The 15,678-nt window shown below is 29.3% G+C and overlaps 2 protein-coding genes and 1 long non-coding RNA gene across 4 annotated transcripts; 1 reads left to right on the top strand and 2 right to left on the bottom strand.

Annotated features, from left to right (window-relative positions):
- Positions 1 to 8: 8 nt before the first annotated feature.
- On the bottom strand, positions 9 to 3,210 carry LOC145191624 (uncharacterized). Its single transcript, XM_090066649.1, has 7 exons — positions 3,082 to 3,210; positions 2,766 to 2,897; positions 2,548 to 2,674; positions 1,974 to 2,077; positions 1,415 to 1,646; positions 792 to 976; positions 9 to 569 (listed from the first exon to the last, which is right to left on the bottom strand). The coding sequence occupies exons 2-7, from the start codon at positions 2,834 to 2,836 to the stop codon at positions 263 to 265; spliced, it is 1,026 nt and encodes a 341-aa protein (XP_089922775.1). The 5' UTR covers positions 2,837 to 2,897; positions 3,082 to 3,210; the 3' UTR covers positions 9 to 262.
- Positions 3,211 to 5,485: 2,275 nt separating this feature from the next.
- LOC149882353 (uncharacterized) lies at positions 5,486 to 10,621 on the top strand. Its single transcript, XR_016445311.1, has 3 exons — positions 5,486 to 5,572; positions 5,708 to 9,257; positions 9,427 to 10,621. It is a non-coding gene; the product is annotated as an uncharacterized LOC149882353 (long non-coding RNA).
- A 1,249-nt stretch (positions 10,622 to 11,870) lies between these two features.
- On the bottom strand, positions 11,871 to 15,152 carry LOC149882354 (growth/differentiation factor 15-like). 2 transcript variants are annotated; one of them, XM_090067471.1, is made up of 3 exons: positions 14,861 to 15,152; positions 14,484 to 14,764; positions 11,871 to 12,003 (listed from the first exon to the last, which is right to left on the bottom strand). In XM_090067471.1, the coding sequence occupies exons 2-3, from the start codon at positions 14,746 to 14,748 to the stop codon at positions 11,948 to 11,950; spliced, it is 321 nt and encodes a 106-aa protein (XP_089923597.1). In that variant the 5' UTR covers positions 14,749 to 14,764; positions 14,861 to 15,152; the 3' UTR covers positions 11,871 to 11,947. The 2 variants fall into 2 exon arrangements, with proteins under 2 accessions (XP_089923597.1, XP_089923596.1); XM_090067470.1 differs by lacking the exon at positions 11,871 to 12,003 and adding an exon at positions 13,284 to 14,121 and having other exon boundaries at positions 14,861 to 15,140.
- Between the last annotated feature and the right edge of the window lie 526 nt (positions 15,153 to 15,678).

Genomic DNA, 15,678 nt, shown 5'->3' on the forward strand with positions numbered 1-15,678 from the left:
CGAACCCGTTGCGAACATCTTTACATTATGCATTATGGTTAAAAAGAATATTACATTAAAAAACTGAATCACAATATTAAAATAAAATCGTTCTGCAAAATATTTCGTAACATTTAGATATGTCAGAGATAATCACAGTAACGTTTTAGAAATGTTGCCATGCGACGTTGCTGATGGGTTTTCCTTGTAATTTAATAACTGGTAATAGGTTCTTCGTAATGGCTACAATTTAAATTATTTAGAAAACCGATTTGCAAACAGTTTACACTGGAGTTTTTTGCTTTTTCCATAAATTAATATCTAGTATTCCCTTGTGTTCAATTTTTTCGATTTTATAGTTCATGACGCACGAGTTTTGTAAAGCATCTAGCCAACGTTTGTAGCGTGTTGAAAACTTATCTAGAAAAACCGATGGAGGGTTCATAATAAAACTTTCATAACTCTTAATAGCATGATTTTCTGGCGAAGTGTGCAAGACCCACATGTTGCTACATTTCAATGGATCCATGTTCCCACATACCTTCCAGTAACTTTTGTTCGTCATTGGTTCATATGCCATCCAGATTTCCCTATGATGAACAATCTTAACAGGTTATATACACAGAGTAAAAAAAAGTTGATCATAACAAGAATTAGTTCAGTGTAAGTGCTAACTTTGTGTAAATCATGATTCAAATGATGTTCACTTACGCAAAATGTTAATGATGCAGTATGTGTTATGTAAATATTAATTAATAAAATTAAAAATTCAGTTTTTAAGATTTGAAAAATACTCTCTGCATGGTTTATACCTTGAATGATGGACTGCCGACTTCCAGATTGGGATATGTGGTATCGGATCTTTATCATTAACAAAACGAAGTTTTCGAAAAGGGTCAATCATTGCATCGTGTAGTTTTGCGAACAACTCATCGCCAACACGAGGTTGTCCGAAAGTGATGAGACATGTTCCTGAATTCTCCCACATTCTACCTTCCTAACAAAAACGAAATAATTGACAGAAAATCTGATCATTCTATTTTCAGCCAATCAGATTTTTTAATGTTTTATTGGATTTTAGGTTATATTTAAAAGTAACTGGTGTTAGAAATGTAAAAAAATATATAAAAGTATGTAAAATATCTATAAAAATAGAATTTGTAATTGATGTTAGAAAAATTGCTTAATAAACAAGATTTCTCGACACTTAAACTCAAACTGCTGGACAAACTTGCTTCTGGAAAAACTTCGAGCAGTTTCAATCGTATTTTTGGTTGAAATATAATACCTCTATGTATTACCAAAAAATTACCATAAAATGCCGCTGCGTATTACCAAAAATGTCGTTATGTATTAGAAAAAATTTTAAAATGTGTTTAAAAAAGTTTTAAAATCCTTCAAAAGTAGGGGGACCAAGAACCAAAATAATAAATACCTGCACTTTCATGTAAAGTGCTAATATTGATGCTAGAGCTCCCCCTGTTGAATGACCCGTTATTATATATTTTCTTGCTTGGTCTTGCAGTTGGTTACGTATGCTTGGGAGCACAATTTTAAAGGATCTCCAAAAGCAAATGTCAATTGCAGTGTGATTGCCTGCAAAAACCACTTCTGTACCTTTAAATATCTCAAGATATTTAAACAACTCGCGTTTCACTGCTTTTGGTCTGAAAAAAAGGAAATCATTAATTTGTGTAACTTTAAACTGAAACTAGTTGCAGAGCATGCATGTTAGATTTCTCATCGAATTATAGCACCTGAGTAAAAAATAAAGGTAATTATTTTAAATGAAGAAACCAATTAAAACTAATTAAAAAAAAATTGCATGTCAGGTGTCCGAGACGTAAAAACAAGTAAAAACTGAGTTTGAATAATTTTTTAAATCTTTAGGTTTTTAGGTACTTAAATGCATTAAGTAACTATCTTTTAAGATAGAAAAAATGTAAAACTGATTTCAGGATGTAAACAAACAAATGTTAGTAAACGTTTCTTACCCATTAGGCCCTTTTAGAGCAACGATTGTGGTGAACGCCCTCTCAGCAATAATGACTTTAAGACTGCCATCATTACACGGCTCGTCAAGTTCATTACTATCAAACTAAAAGAATAGAATTTATATTCGAAATGAAAAATTTTTTTTTGTCTAGATAAAATAATGAAAGAACCCTCAGCAATTTAGAGGCGGATTCCTAAAACACTTCAAAAAAGGGATGAAATCCTGAACTCATAATTAAAAAAAATTGTCATTTTCAAAATCTGTATCCTTTGCTCCCTTTTATGGATTAGCCCCTGAAATTATTCGTAGCGATCGTAAGTTATTAAAGGTTGGTAACCTATTCTCGTTAATCATCGATAATTATCAATCATCGATAATTATCAATCATCGATAATTATCAATCATCGATAATTATCAATCATCGATAATTATCAATCATCGATATCTATCAATCATCGATAATTATCAATCATCGATAATTATCAATCATCGATAATTATCAATCATTGATAATTATCAATCTCGTCAATTGCTCGTCAAAAGAACTTTAAGTTAATACTTTTGTTACCAACCTGATACACTTTCTTAATATGATAGGCTGTATACGGAATTAAAGAATTGATACTCAATTTGTCATCATAGACAGCCTTGGAAGTTTGCAAAGCATCCGCTATATCCTCGTACGGAATTGCTGAATCTCTATGTAAAATAGTTAAAAATGACAATTTTAAATACTTCTCACGCCTAGTTTTTTTAAGAATACTCATGTCAAAAAACAAGAGGTACTTACGGACAGGCGCAACATCTTTTTATGAACGCAATAACAAAACACAAGTGGTAGAATTGGTTTAATGATATCATTTCTTAAAAGATATTTAAATCTCCCAACAATGTGAGCATTGTCGTTAAAATTCTTCCCGATCTAAATAAACTAACTAATGTAAGTCAAAAATTCTGTAATAAATAGTCAAATTTGTAAAAGTTATTTTTTGTGAAATAGTGAAACTCATTTACGCATTTTCAAAGTGCATGCCATTTTGATATTTGTGTCCTAAAAGTTAAGAAACTTAATTTCAAAAATCTATAAATCAGAAATTATACAATACCATGCATCTAATATTTTTGTCTTATATTTGAAAACTCGCTTGAAAGGATTTGGTCATATTTATGTTCTGCAAAGTTTATCAAAGAATGTTCGCTTGTATCGCTGCCGCTTGATTTTGATTGCTAGGACTGCGCTTGCGGCATTCTGCGTTTTATTCACGCATCAATAACCCAGAGTAAGCAAATGAAGGTGAAAACACGTTGGTTTACCTTTAGGACACGATTCGCGCTTCTTTGTGCGTTCTTTTGTTTCAAAAACACAACTTACTGGTGAAAAAAATCTCTTCATAATTAACTTTTGATTTTAAACAAAATAATGCACCGCCACCACCATCTCCCTTTAAGCTGCACTTTCACTTGACGCACATCCCGTGATAACGCTACTTAAATATCTTTGGCCTAAAGAAGTCTTTATAACCGCTGATTTAAGTTCCCAAAATGCCAATGAATAGCATCATTCTTTAAAGTTTTCTTGTAGCTTTTTTGTTGAATATTAAGTGTTAAGGTTCTTTGAGGGGGAAAAAAAAAATTGTATATAGTAAGAAATTGATCAAAAAATCTTTTAGTTTTTGCCAAACAGAATAAAGAGTTAGAACTAAAAACGAAAAAGAAAGAATAGTGAAATAGACTTAAAAGTTTTCTGTTTGTTATGTTTACGTTTCTTAAAGCTAAGAGAAGATATATAAACATAGAAGGGTTTCAAAATTTTTATGTTTAATGCAGTTGCAGTAGTTTAAACTTGTGCTGTTTGATGACGGAGCAAGTTTGTTTGGAATAATTGGGAAAAATTTAAATTCCATGAAAGAATCAAAAAAAAAATTTTTTCTCGAATTTTACCATCCAAATAAATTTCTTGCGGCGCTCAAAATATCAACAAGATTTTCACTAAAATGCAGTTTTTTTTACTGGCACTAAGAACTTATAAACGAAGAATAAAGCGATAGAAAAAAATATATATCAAATTAAATTCTATAATAAAAATCCCTTCTCAGAATGTTATTTAATAGGGATGTAAGTATTTTGTTGCTGCTGATTAAAAATTTGCTCATTTATTTTTACTTGAAAATGGGATTTTGTTGCGCTAGTGGAAGGTCAAAATTTTTAATTGAAATAAGGGGTAAAAGAATTGTTTTTTGCGGTAATTGGTTTTTTTGCGGTATTCACTTTTTATTAGAAACATTCTAGAGTACTTGACAAGCTCTATCAAGCTCGTAAAACATGTAAATATAGATATGAAATCATTTTGAACAAAAAATTTAACATTTTTTGTCATTTAAATATAATTAAATTTTAATAATTGAAATTTTCCTTCGAAAAAAATAAAACTTGAAATGATTCAAAATTATCGTTATTGTCAAGACTTTATGGACATCAGCTTATAAGATGACATCAGCTTATAAGATGACAATTCATATTAAAGAAAACCAAGATATTTTTTATATTTTTGATTCCTCAATGGGAATATATTGGTAATTCAAGTAATAAATGATATTAAACTATGTAAGAATTGAATCTGTTTTTTGCGGTAAAAAATCTCAGAAAAAAAAAAAAAGACGGAAGAAGTGTGAAGTTCTTCCGTCTTTTTTTTAAAAGTTTCAGAAGGAACCTTATCAGTTTATGCTGCCCTTAAAAATTATACCACACCAGAGCAATCGACTAGGTGGCATTTAAAGAAACAACAAAATGGATATGGTCTGAAGAAAACTGGCCCTGAAAATGTGTTAACTGAATTAAAAGAAAAACAATTGGCGGAATGGGTTGCCACCGTTTGAAAATGGACTTCCAACTAAATATTGGTCAAAATCACTCCTTAAAAGAAATCTTGAAATAGTTCTTCGTACCCCTTCATCTATTAGCAGAGCAGTAGCAATGATTCAAACCAGCAGAATTAAGAGATTTTATAAAAATTTACACAACTTTTTTGGAAAAGAATGGTTTACTTCATATCCTTGATCGTCCAGATGGTTTCTACAATGTTGATGAGACAAATTTTGAATTAAACTCGAACAAGGAAAGCGCAGTGTGGAATCACGTGATCAAAAAATCACCTTTTAAAATTCTATATATGACAAGTGAGTTTTATTAGGAACACATTGGATAGGAAAAATCATAAGCATGAATGTTCAAAGTTATAAAGTGTTGGAGATATTTAGTGATAAAGTCAAAAATTTCAAAAAGACATTTTTTTTTAAGAAATTTGTACGGTAAAGAATAAAACGTCCCCATACATCGTTAGAACCAAAGTTAAATGCAGTTTTCAACAATCGCTTTAAAATAAATACTATCGCTTCGGCTTATCTTTCAAATTCCCTCGTTAAATCGAAATTTAAATAAAAAATATCTTAAATTTCATCTTTTGTTTCACATTTAAAAATTCGTTTAGAATTTGTTTAATTTAGAATTCGAATCACAATTTTAAGTCACAATCGAATCTATGACGTGTTTTCTAACTCCTGCAAAAAACTTAGCTTCACATTTTTTCACTTTTTCGAGGTATTTAATATTAAGGATAATTATTGGAATAGTTATCCACGTGGATAAACTGTATATTTCTAATATTAGGTTCAAATATATCATATAATGTATGTTTTTGAGAAAACCTTATGGTCTCAATTCAGGTTTTTTTAGTCCTAGGTACAAACATGAGATGTGATGTGATGTATCTCAAGCCACAGGTTAAGAACGCTTACCTTCTTTTTTTTCAATCGTTTATCAGGTAAAAAATATTTATCGATGTGCTTTCTCAGTTCCAAAGATATTAAGTGAAGTTTTAGATAAAACCTGATTGTTCGATTCAAAAATATGTTGATCGTGATTAAGATCGTGTTGATCGTGATTAAACTGCCGGCAAAAAATCAATACAAAGAAGTTGGATTCATATTGTACAGAGACTTACAAACTATTTCTTGATTTTTAAGGTTCTTGGTTTATGATTTCGTCTTAAGTGCATAAAGTATTAGCACATGCTGCTAAAATTCTGTTGCATTCGCCTGTTCCAATAAAAAGACTGGCTATGTAAAACTTGATCACTTTTTAAGGGGAATTTCTTAAAATAAAACAGTCTGAAATTTCGGTTTATGTCTTAAATTAAAGTTACATGTCTTATTTATTAACTACATAACAAAAAATTACAATTGAAGGTTTCCTCAGAGGTATGCACGAATCTTTGTCTTGATACTGTTCATCATCTTGCGCACAACAGATTCTGGAACTTTTTTTACACTCTTTCTCACATGATTCCAACATATCGTCGGCAGTTTTAATTACCTGTGACTTCTAAGACATGTACCCCTTGATAATCGCTCAGAAATTCTCAATCGGTCGTTATTTAAAGCAGTTTGGAGGAACCAGCTCTTTCGGGACGCAAACTAACTCTTTGGCATTCATCCAATCAATCGTATTTTTGGCGTAATTACATGAGGCAAAACCTGGCCAAAAGGTTGTGGGACCATTATAGAACTTGACAATAAATAGCAGAAATTTTTGCAAGCACTCAGAGACGAAAAATTCCTCGATCATTGTCTGAGAAGTGACAAACGCCTTTGACTTACACAACTGCATATCGCTTGCCATATCATGAGCTTTTTACAGAACTTGTTGCACTTTTAAAACTTAAACTTGTCGTGACACCAAATCACTTGTTTGAAACATAAAATTAGCGATCTAGGAACTGTTTTAAGTCAATTATGACGTAAATTTCATTTTCGATGATTAGGGAGCCATTTTGATTTGTAATCACCAATCAAATAATTTTCTAGCTCGCTTTTTGGTAGCCAAATTCTGTTTCTCATTGCAATTAGGTACTTTTGTTTTTTTAAAGACTTCAAACTACAGAATTTACGCACTTTCATCACGAATGATCTTAAAGTTCCGTATCGTTGAGCTCGAATTCTGTCCGATAGACTGGGATTTTACTTGAATGATCGCTTTAAGTTCTCAACTAATTTCTTATCGAAAAAGCCTTTTTTTCTTCATGAACTTTTCATCCATCGAATAGTTCCGGACTCCCGGAATCTAGAAATCACACGTTGAACTGTTCATCGAGGTACAATGGTTGCCTTTGCGACTGAAGAATGTGAATCGCTTGGAATCGAAATAAATTTGTGCAGAACTTTTTTCATGAGCTTTTTCTTGTTTCGACGGCACTTTAAAAAGTATAAAAAATTTCTTTTATAATGTTTTTTTTTTTTTCAATAGCTAAGACAGATAGTTTTAATTTAAGGCATAAACCGACATTTTAGACTGATGTGTTATTTAGAAATTTTCCCGTTAACAAGTGCTCAAATTTTACGTAGCCAGTCTTTAGAAGTCTTTAGAATGGGCGAAGAAAAGAGTTACACAGGGCGATGGGCGAAGAAAAGAGTTACACAGCAAGTATTGTGAACTCCATATTTTTAAAATATGTAGGGAAGCGAATTTAATGATACTTTTGTAAGAACTAATATATAATCTGGTGCTCTGTCAACTAATAAACCCGGTTTAAAAAAAAAACTTAAAACTGCCATTGAACCTCCTCATGTTGTAAAAGACTTTTTAATCTTTGACGAATCTAACACAAAAAGTGAATGTGAAATCACCCCCTGAAAATATTGAAGAAGCAATCTTTAACACGACGAAATTTTACAAAAAATTTGAAGATGACAAAAATTTGGGTTAAAATTCTAACTCAGAATAGGTTTAGTAATAAGACGGTGAGGTTATTTTAATGATATAAACTGTGATGTTAAAGTTTTATATCAAAATTAATTCTTTTTAAGCACATTTTGAGTTTTTTTACATTTTCTCAAAATTTGTCCCACATTTCACAAACTATTTAAGCTGGAAGGATAAAAATTTCACTATGGCTAAGTGATCATTGTATAACTAAAAAAATACTTTTTACTAACCAAGGTTATCCATTTTCGGCCACCATAATGTATTGAAGTTCCACACTATGAAAAGGTGCGAAAACTGTTTATAAAGTTAATTCATCAAGACCTAAAAAAAATATCACTGTCTGCTATCGCTTTGGAGCTAATAGCTCTATGTTAAAAACCCAAATCATTTTAAAAGAAAAGTTTACATGGATGAGAGATCTTGCTTATGCTTCTGGAACTGTCAGTGGTGATTTTCTATTTACTCAAATTGAATCTGGATGAAAAAACCAAAGCTTTTAGTTTTTGCCAAACAGAATAAAGAGAACTAAAAATGAAAAAGAAAGATTTAAGGATTGATAAGAAATTAAAAGATGTTGCACGTCCTGTTTTCATATTCTTAGATAATCATCCAAGTCACATTTGTGTTCATTTCATTAAACTAATAAAATGGAAAAAGCGAAAACAAAATCAAAGTCATCTGAACCTGTTACTGAAAAGAAGCGCGGAAGATCAGCTAAAATTCAATATTTATATTTTTAGTAAAAATTTAAATGTTTATTGATGAAACTTGGATCTTTTGAGTTTTTTCTTTAAATTATAATTTTAATTATTCAAATGATTAAAGACGCAGACGTTATTTTTTACGCCAACTACAAATCATAAAACAAATATTTTCCATTAAAGAATCTATTTTGACGATGAGACCACTTTGTCTGTGTCAATTCGTTTATTGCTCTCAACGATAAACGATAAAAGTCACGCATAGCTACGAAATATCGCGATACTTTATATCGTGCACAACCAGAGAAATGTTCACTAAAATTGAACTTTAAAATACAAATAAAGTGTTGATTGGTATTAAGGACTTATATTAAGTATTTGAAACCAATAAAATCAGCCATAAGTACAAATAGCATATGCCAGAAATACAATAGCAAATATTAACATTAAGTTTTGCAGTTGTTTTGTACCGATCATTTCACTTGCTATTCTTGTTTGTAACTTGATATTCGTTTCTTGCAGCTCCTAAAATAAAAAGCTAAAGAACTCAAAAACGACAAAAAAATAGAAGAGTCAATATTTGTCGTCAACTTTTCATGCGGTTAACTTTACCTACGAGTTGGTCGAAAGGGGGGTCACATTTTACATTACAACTTGTTGTTGATGATAATAATCGCTTGAAAACGTTTTGTTTGTCAAGGTTATCCACTATAGTTTTTTTCCGCGCATCTTAAATAATGTTAATAAATAAAGAAAAATAAATCCGTTCGATGATCATCAGTCGTAAAAATATTCATTACCAGTAAAAATATTTATCACCGGTAAGAAAAAATGTTGAATATCATTTTTGACGCATTTATTGACTTCATTACTGATTAGCAGATGCAAAAAAAAAAAAAAAATTTAATGAGCTTATTTTCGAACAACCTAAAAGGTCTCCTATTACTTAACCCCCTGTTTTATTTGCATGCAAAAACTTTTTTTCAATAGTGACACAGAAGCGTTATATAGATGTTTAAATATCCGTAAGAAGGGTTCGACTTTTAGATATGTTTGCGTAAAATCTTCAAGAAGATCTATTTTAGAAGATTTTGTTTAAGCCAGATATCCGCCATCTAGCGTCATTATTCCCCAAGCCCCTGAGGGAAATCAAATGTTTCAATACGCTGAAGATTGTTTAAGATCAAACAAAAAACGATCAAGGATCAAACATGATGCGTGTAAAGGATCAAACGATCACGACAACATCAAGGTGGAGGATGAAAGAATCAGTAACATAGTAAAGTATGAAAATTCGGGTTCTTCTTCTTCTGATGATGAAGACTTCGAAAAAGATTCTTCAAAAAGTACAAACGATAAGCAGCGCATATTTTGTGACAACTTTTTAGAAAATTCAAAAACAAATAAAAATTACAAAGAGAAAAAAATGAGAGAAAGGCGTAAAAAGAGCGCGAAAAAGATTTATGAAATTTCTAAAGAAAAAGAACGCGCTAAACTTTTCAACGAAGCATTTGATGGATTACGCCAGAGGATTCCTTCAATACCGTCCACTAAAAAATTATCAAAAATTGAGATTTTGAGGCTTGCAATCTGCTATATGTCTTATTTAAACTTTTTATTGGATTCAACTTCAGACTCCTCCTGAGATGACAGGCTTAAAAGAAGAAAGAAGGTTTTGCAAATCTTTTGACAATCTTGAAGTATGCAAATCTTCTGATGATCTTGCCGCATGAAAATACTCTTGATAGTTTACGGAAAGCTTTTGGTCCATCTAAATATAAATAATACGCCATGACGCGTAAAAGTTGACGTTTGAAGTTGACTCGTGAGACCATGAGACCATGAAACCATTACAATTGGAAAATTTAGTACAATTTATTATCAAATGAAATTTACAAATAAATGCTTTTTTTATTATTACTATCATTATTAAGTTATCTTCTGTTTTTTGTAAATATTTTCTAATCTAAAATAAAGTTCGTCAAGAAATGTTTAGGTTTTGAACATGAAAAAGTTGTCATGTTGTTTATTAATCAGAGAATTTTCGTTTTTTTTATCCATTTCTTTCTGAGACAACTTTACTGTAGCTGTTTGACTCTTTATTTATTCAACATTGCTAAAGTCTGCTTAAATTCTCTCTAAAAGTAGCTAATATACAAAAAGTGTTTTAAAAAATTTCAACGCATTATTTTCATTTTTTTTTTCTCCCACAAACAAAATACTAAAAAATTTTATAAAATTTTTTTATCTCAAATTTGGAAAAGAAGAAAAACTTTATTTTTTTTTTGCGTTGCACAAGTTTTTATTATTATTATTATTTTATTATTATTATTATTATTATTATTATTATTATTATTATTATTATTATTATTATTATTATTATTATTATTATTATTATTATTATTATTATTATTATTATTATTATTATTATTATTATTATTATTATTATTATTATTATTATTATTATTATTATTATTATTGTTATTACTATTTTTGTTATTATTATTATTATTATTATTACTATTTTTGTTATTATTATTATTATTGTTATTACTTTTTTTGTTATTATTATTGTTATTATTATTATTATTATTATTATTATTATTATTATTATTATTATTATTATTATTATTATTATTATTATTATTATTATTATTATTATTATTATTATTATTATTATTATTATTGTTATTGTTATTATTATTATTATTATTATTATTATTATTATTCTTTCAAGATTTTTTTAATAAAAATAATTTCCAGTTCAATTTCATAATTGCTCCATGCCCCTTTTTTCTAACTCACTAAATTTAGGGTGTGCAAAGTTTTACCTGCGCGCATTATCGCGTGTATTATCGGGTGTATTAGCAAAATTAATTTATTTGTTCAATATTATTCTTAATTATAATACCTTTCAACTGAAGAAAAATTAAGGTTTTAAAAAAATAAATAAATAAATAAAAAACAGGTAATTAAAAGTTATAATAAATTTTATATCAAATTGTATTTTAACCGCTCAACAAAAAATTCACTTTTAATATATTAATTATGCTATTTTGTTGGTTGTCAATCAATGAGCAATAATTTTTAACAATATTTAATAAATTATTACTGATTACTTCCTGCTAACAGCAATCATTTACAAAAATTCATTAATTAAAAGCGCTTTCTTGAGATCATGTGCCAAGCTTCTTTTTTATTATTATTATTATTAGAAAGGCAATAACAATTAGCAAGGAAGAGAGTAATTGGGAAAAAGGAAGAAGATGAAATTGTGGATCTGTTTATTTCTAGTTTCTTGATAAAGTTTTTAAATACGTTCTGAATCTTCAATACGAACATCATCTTCAAGATGAAAACATGAAACAGCTTTACACAAGAAGCCTTAACACAAAAACACAATTTTCTTGAAAACAAAAAACAAAAAAAAGCAAACAAAAAAAACAAAGTCGCTTAAAGTTTTAGATATTTCTGAAGACTCTTTCTTCATTCATCTTCCAAAGATTTGTCGTTACTCCTGGTAAAAGTATTTCTGCATGAGGCAACTTGAAGAAATACTTTTACATCCTAAAAACATACAAAAAATTTTATTGGCTGATACTAGAAAGTAGCGATAAATTAAATAAATTAATAAAAAAAAGTTTTTCGATTTTAACAATTTTTTACCAAACGTTATTTTGTTTTTATTTTGTTTTTAGCTTTCGCAAAAGTAACTCGTAACATGGTTATAAAAGACCAAACTGGTTACATGGTTATAAAAGAACAAAAGTCTTTTTTAACCATATGAATAATCTTTATCCATATAAAAGTCTATGACCAACTTTGGACGAGACTTCTAAACACAACATATATAAATATATATGATATATGTGTAGTGTCCAGAAATATTCTCCGAAGTTGGCAAGTCTAATTTTATCAAATAAGTTGAATAATAATAATCGATAATAACAGGACGATAACGACTATAAACAATGATAATCGATAGTAACAGGACGATAATGATGATAGATAATTATAATCGATAATAACAGGACGATAACGATGATAAATAATAATAACTGATAATTAGTTCATTTTTTTTCCATGTCGTTCAAAAGAAATACAAAGAAGTTATGAAATAATATTTACAAAAATAAAATGCAGAGGCTGGATTAAACTAAAGTTGGAATAAAAAAAACTGTTATGTGCCATTTTTACACCTCAGCATCGTTTTTGCACTTACGCAAATTCTCCGTTATTCTAAATTTTGTCGTCATGACGTACGACGTTACACTCTTCCGTCTATTCAGCGTTATTCTATTGTGCTCACACGACGTTCGCACTTAAAGCTGTTCACAGTTAATAAATTCGCAATAAATGGCTTTAGTGCTTTCAGTCACGATTTTTCAAATACTAATTTATTGTAAACAAGTCCAATATTTGGTATAGTATACAAACGTGCAAAAACCAGTATAATTTAGGAAGCTCCTAGGAACTTGTAAAAATGAATCTGGAATGTAAATGAAAATGAAAGTGAAAAAGAATCTAGAGAGTGCAAGGAAAATCTGCATTAAAATTTTAAAGAATCATAGAATCTCGATTGAACGGTAATTTATTACTAAAACAGAGTGAAATCTTTTATTTTGATCTATTTTTTTAATTCTTGGTGCTTCTAGATTCAAAAGCCTGTGTTTATTTCAAGATTAACACGACGCTTTAAGGGTCCTGAAAGTTTGTTGACACGAATTCGTGCAAATTAACACAAACAAACTTATTACAAGGCGTCATTGCAATTGTTGTAGATAAATTGATTTTTTTACACACTTACATAATCCTTACAAGTACCTTAGAAAAAATAATAAAAAAAGTTTCGGGATAAACATAATATTTTTTCTTTTTTAAGAAAGTGTGTGCGCAATACAAAAATAAACTGCTAACATGTACATTTACACTACTTGCTGAAACAAAAAATGTATATGAAATGGTGTTTAAAAAAGCAAATGAAGTTGCCTCACTACTACAGACCTACACAAGAGCATTCGTCCGCCATTATATTATTTATTGTTTTATCATACAACTCGTTATCTAGAGAATGCAAAACACGCAACCCCTTTAGTTTTGTTGCTACGCAACAGCCATTTAAAATAGCTTTCCCACTTATTCCTGATGAAATAGCGCCGTAAAGTGATTGGCTTTGGTTCTTACAAGAACCAGCACAATACGTGTATGTAAATATTCTTGGCAAATGAAACCAGCTTTCCCAACCTAGCTGAGCAACGCTGACCTTTATTCCTCGAAGGCAGCAACCTTTTTCTGAAGGTGGACATTGGTTTATAATGCCTCGTTTTGGTCTTGATTTTAGGTATATGTCTATAAAAGGAATTTTATTTGCTGTAAAACAAGCGAACTTTGATCCACAATGAAACTTCAATTTGTATATTACTTTAGTATTGTTTTTATTAGCGAAACGCAACCAATCTCGTAAATCTTCTGTAATATCTTTGCTCTTCCATCCGGTGGAGTTCTCGTTAAAGTCCGCAATTTTTTTATAAATAGATAAATCATGTTTGTCACTTGTTTTTCGAAAAATTTCAAATGAAGCCGACGAAAGTGATTTCTCGAGGTAAACTGTGAGGTTAGCATTAAACAACGTCTGCTCATTAAAGAAGTCCGCGTTTTTAAAGACAAATCGAATTATGTTTGTTCCTATAATAATAAGTTTTTAATGGGAAACATAAAAACGATATTCAAGTAAATAAAGTTTTTCAATATTATAAAAGATAATGAGTATTATAAAATTAAAAAAATTGTAACCAACATCTCAGAGTTCTTATTATAAACTTGTTTTGAAAGCTATCACGGTTTTTTAACCTCAATATTTCTGACATAAAATAAGGTTTTTTTTAATAAAAACTTTTATTTATTATCAAGTAGCAGTAACTTATTTGGAATTTTCCATTGTAATTTGCAGGAAAAAAAAAAAAAAAAAAAAGATAAGATAAAAAAAGATAATTGGTAATGGTAAATAGGCTCTTATGTATGAGAAAAGTGCAAAATGTGCCCCAAACCTGATAGTAATCCTTGTGACGTTACAGTTGTCTTTTCAACAAAATTATCAAAACTATCTTCTTCTGGGATTTCCACACTACCACGCTCAATCAAAACATTTTGTATGGAACTTGAAGATGCCTCTGGTGGATTTGATAGTCCAAGATTTTTTAACAAAATATTTTTAAACATCGACAACTGCAAAGATCTTTTTATGTTTGTTTCGACCAGCGAAACATTGAAAAGAAGAAATATAACAGCAACAGTGGAATGATAGCCCGACATTTTCTTTTAAAAATTCCTAAGTTATAAATATCATATTGAACTAAACTTATACAAACTTAATTTCATAAACAACAATTTAGAAGTATTTAAGTAAAATTTAAAGTTTACATACCAACTTTGTCGACGTTAAACCAGCACTTCACTTCAAAAATTCAATTTACATTCAGTGGATTGTTGATGTGTCTACTATTAAGCTTTTTATAAGGAACGCCTTTTCACAAGTAAATGCCATAATTGTTGGCACAAGGCCATATATCAGATACTTACACTTTTATTTGCTATTTTTAACACATTTTATGAATACATCTTATGTTAAAAAAAAGAAGTTAAAAAAAAGTGCGAGATATTCCACCAATAAAATATAAGCGGGAATTTGCGTAAAATTAAATCAGGCACAAAAAAACTTTAAAAGCTAACAAGTTGTTTATTTATATAGTTATATATTTAGAAGTTATGTGAGGAGGGAGAATAATAAAAGCAACAACAACAACAAATAGCAAACAACAACAATAATTAAAATATATACATAGCAAAATTGTAGAACTTGCTCATTTAAAAAAAGTTTGATTTTTTTCTCTTCAAAAAGAGCTTTACACACAGCACATATTTGCCGCATACAAAAAAGGAGCTGGTTAAACAAGGAGCGTGGTTAAGGAATCATTCAATCCAGATAACAGAAATCATCTGTTATCATTCAGCAGTTTAGTCTCCAGTTTTTTTAATTCAGTCTTAAACAATTCTTGAACATTCACCCAGCAGATATTTAATCCAAAAATATCAATAATCTCCTGGTAACTGTAGAAAACATTTTAAAAACATCTTTTTAAAAATAAGAAAACTATAAACATTATCTTCAATTATGAATCTTAGATTTATTTCGAGTTTTTATTCAGCTTCCTCAGAAAGCAGCTCTTTTTTTAGCTAGAATAT

The sequence above is a fragment of the Hydra viridissima genome, unplaced genomic scaffold (assembly GCF_058129835.1).
Source record: "Hydra viridissima isolate aposymbiotic clone 2 unplaced genomic scaffold, HvirCarnegie_v1 scaffold_11, whole genome shotgun sequence".
Taxonomy (NCBI): domain Eukaryota; kingdom Metazoa; phylum Cnidaria; class Hydrozoa; order Anthoathecata; family Hydridae; genus Hydra; species Hydra viridissima.

Coding starts and splice junctions, on each gene's coding strand:
- LOC149882354 (XM_090067470.1), bottom strand. CDS start 14,748: ATGTCGGGCTATCATTCCACTGTTGCTGTTATATTTCTTCTTTTCAAT. Junction 14,122..14,483: donor GTCACAAGGATTACTATCAG/GTTTGGGGCACA, acceptor TTATTATTATAG/GAACAAACATAATTCGATTT.
- LOC145191624 (XM_090066649.1), bottom strand. CDS start 2,836: ATGATATCATTAAACCAATTCTACCACTTGTGTTTTGTTATTGCGTTC. Junction 2,675..2,765: donor AAAAGATGTTGCGCCTGTCC/GTAAGTACCTCT, acceptor TATTTTACATAG/AGATTCAGCAATTCCGTACG. Junction 570..791: donor TCGGCAGTCCATCATTCAAG/GTATAAACCATG, acceptor TGTTCATCATAG/GGAAATCTGGATGGCATATG.